The following is a 3,477-nucleotide window of genomic DNA, read 5'->3' on the forward strand; positions in this document are numbered from 1 at the left end:
GGGACTTTTGCATAAGAATTCCCCTGCTGTCCGTAGTAGTCAGTTGGAATGTGCTTATGATTCCTATGCTGCTAATTTCAAAAAACCCAGAAAGTAGAGACCTCTGTCCATGAGCTGTGATATGGGGCTCTAGAATCTGTGTCCCTAACTGTTAGGGGCACTGCTGAGACCAAGACCTCCAGGTCACAGTCACATAGTTTATACTGTTCAGCACTGTTGGTATTTGCCCAATTACTGCAACATCAGTGGCTTGCTTTACCTATATCCAGGTGGCCTGCCAGGGCTCCCTTCTGTGATTGACCTGTTTGTCTCAGAGATGCAGTCTACAGGTAGACAAGAGTAGATTGTACCACTTAGGAAATGAACTATATCATTTAAGATGAATAAAGAGATTATTTTTATTAAAATCCTAACATAAAGAAAAATCAACAATCAAAGCAACAATATGAAAGAAAATAATCAAACAAATAAAAGGAGATACTTTAAAGAAATAAAAACAGGTTAGGTGGGAACCACTGCTGATTACAAATCAGAAGATAATTTTCCTAGCTATATATCCACCTCAGGCAGTGGGAAAAAACATTCTGGTTCACCTAATTGCACAACAGAATGTAGAAATAGGTGCCCAGAAGCTGAAACATTGGCACCCATGTCTGCAGACACAACTGCAGCCATATCTGCAGACACAACTGCAGACACATCTGCAGACACATCTGCGGCCATATCTGAGGCCATATCTGCAGACCCATCTGCAGATACATCTATAGGTGACTGTGTATCAGGTGATGTGGGCAGAGCTGGATCTGAACTTGGAAGCTGCACTGGACCAGCTTCTGGCTCAAATGGTTCCAGAGGTGTTGTTTCTAAGAGCGCAGTGTCCTCTCGGGGTGGCAGGTCTCCCTGTGGCTCTGCCTCAGAAGCTGGCCTCACAGCCAGACTCTCTTGCATCACTGAAGCATCCTGCACTGGGGGCTCTGCTGGTGTTGTTGCACAAGCTAAGGGGAGAAGGAGAAGGGATTTCAGTGAAGACCTAGGATGGTGTGAGTTTCCAAGATGGCATTGATGGTCATATAAGACCTTTTCATGCCAGAGTATCCCCGGTCCTCTACTCACAGTGGGACATCTTACCTGACTGTTGTACAGCCCTGGCTTCAGGCCAAAGCTCTGGAGAATTCCCTGGTGGAACCCATCACAAAAACTCCATCCTACCTTGCCAGGCAACCCACCCCAGGCCTCCTCACCTTTCTCAAGCTTTAGCTTTTTGGCCTCCTCCTCCTCCAGAACTGAGAGCAGCTCCGTGGCTCGGGCATGTACTTCTTCAGAAGGCACATTGAGCTTCACGTAGGTCATTAATCGCCTGACGATGGCCATGTCTGGGTCCTTACTAAAACTATCAGGAAATTTCTCAAACCAGCGGGATAGAAAACTGAATATGTCGCTGTGGGGAAGAGGAGGATGTAGGGAAGTGGAGTCAGAAGCCTGGCCTTGCTTCATCAGTGGAGCCGTGGCCCCCATCAGATGAGGCAGTAACTGCCACCCTGCCTACTCATAGGAATAGTGGTCAGGAGTGAGAGGTTATGTGGAGAGGGCTCCAGACACATTCTGTCTCTTGGATGAAAGATGGCACTGGGCTTTAATGGTGATGGATTCAAACAGGGCCCTTCAGATTCCATCCTTGTCTCTGCTCCTCAGAACCATGTAGTCCATTGGAGACCTCCATTTTTATCCACCAGCAGGTGACCTGTCAAGTACCATCCCTCTAGTGGTGATCCCCAAAGCAGGGCACCTTTCAAGCCTTTAGACCTCAGCACTAACCCCAACCACTACTTGGTACACAAAGGCCCTTACCACCCTCCTCCACACACACACCACAGATGGGCCCTTACCTCCCTTTTCTCTCCCCATCCCCGACCACATCCCACTGCACAGATTGTCTCTTACCTCAATTTCACCTGAAACCCACTCACCTCTTTGTTTGCTGGTCCTCCAGTGAGTCAGGCTGGAAGGATGCATACCTGTGGCATTATATGAGGGTGTCACACTTAAGGCCTTGTTTCCCAGACTACTAATAGATCTACAGGGAGCTACTTGAATCTGAAGAATCTAGAAAGGGAGTGGGGATCCTGGGTGCTCTCTGCCCTGCTCTGACTTCCATGCTGAGGTCATGTGCCATGAGATGTTCAGTCAATGTGTGGAAGCCTCACTGCTCCCTACTAGGGCTCTTGCTCGGTTCCAGGCTTCTTGTGTGGTCCCCCAGGGACCCTTGTCTGGTTCCATTAATCCCATATAGGTCTGATAGGACCTAGAACCTTTTATAAAAATGGGAAAGGAGCTCTGCCCAAGGCACAAGTAAGGGCAGTGCTTGACACTCCCTGCTGACAGTGGAAGACACCAGGGGACCCCAACCCCACATGTGGCCATGTCACTTTGCAGGTTCAGATCCAGGACCAACACTGCCAGGGTACAATAAACCTTGTTCTGAGGGAGCACAGAGGCCTGAAGAAGAGCACATCCATCCTAAACCCATGGTGCCATTAGCCACTCACATTGTCATTATCAGGTCCAGCACCTCCCAGGTGGTAACATACTTGTGGTAAACAGTAAGAAAAATGCTGATCGAGAGGTGGTCGTTGTACCGAACTGCAGTTGGTAAATACTCTACCATTTGTTCAATATATTCTGTGGTTCTATAGTTGAACCTGGGGGGCTTGGGCAGAGAGTCTGTCTTCTTTTTATTCTGAGGACAGACCTAGGAAGGCAAAGGTGTTTAAATGTACAAACTCTGAGAGACAGCATCAATCCATTACTGTACCCTGAAGAGTGAGCATAAAAGAATGTTCCTTAGTGTCTCACAGGAACACACACCCAGGCAGGGACCTCAGAGATTCAGGGGGACCAACCAGAAAGTTCCCTACTAAAGGTTCTCGCCTGTTACCTCAGGATCCCTGGGGGATACGCGCCAGCAGTGTGTCAGAGGGCGTATCCAACGTCTCCAAATGTGGCCAAGGCGACCACTCTTAGCTTTTTTGTGGTCAGCGCCACTTGAACGCCAGAAACAAGAGAACATCCTTCTGTCTCAAGCACCTCCAGACAAATAAGTCAGGTAAGGCTGCTGTTGGCCTCTGGTTACCTGGTAACCAGCATTCTGAGTTCCATCTGGACCGTTAAGTAAGTGAGGTCACTTCCTGAGGTCCTCCAGTGTGAACCCCTCATCATAGGCTTTCTCTAGTGGTTACCAATACTGAAAATGGCTGTCCTTTTTTTCTATGTGTACAATTTGACATAGTGGTGTCCATAAGCTCATGTTACTACACTGTCCTGGGAAGCCTGGCATCAGGGTGAGCCTCAGTTTTGACAACGCAGGCAGAAGTTTCCAAACCATCCCCTCTGTACCACAAGCATCCCAGAAAAAAGCATTTTCCTCTTAGGGTCTTCTCACAATCCTGACCTGCTCCCTGAAGATGTGTTTCCTAGTAT

General features: G+C 48.2%; 1 protein-coding gene across 1 annotated transcript; it reads right to left on the bottom strand.

Annotated features, from left to right (window-relative positions):
* Positions 1-255: 255 nt before the first annotated feature.
* LOC127673297 (uncharacterized) lies at positions 256-3,067 on the bottom strand. The gene is given in 7 exon segments (XM_052168863.1): positions 256-338; positions 341-352; positions 648-995; positions 1,242-1,438; positions 1,968-2,015; positions 2,547-2,749; positions 2,936-3,067. Coding segments are annotated over 7 exon segments (1,023 nt in total).
* Between the last annotated feature and the right edge of the window lie 410 nt (positions 3,068-3,477).

Source organism: Apodemus sylvaticus, chromosome 22 (assembly GCF_947179515.1).
Source record: "Apodemus sylvaticus chromosome 22, mApoSyl1.1, whole genome shotgun sequence".
NCBI classification, from domain to species: domain Eukaryota; kingdom Metazoa; phylum Chordata; class Mammalia; order Rodentia; family Muridae; genus Apodemus; species Apodemus sylvaticus.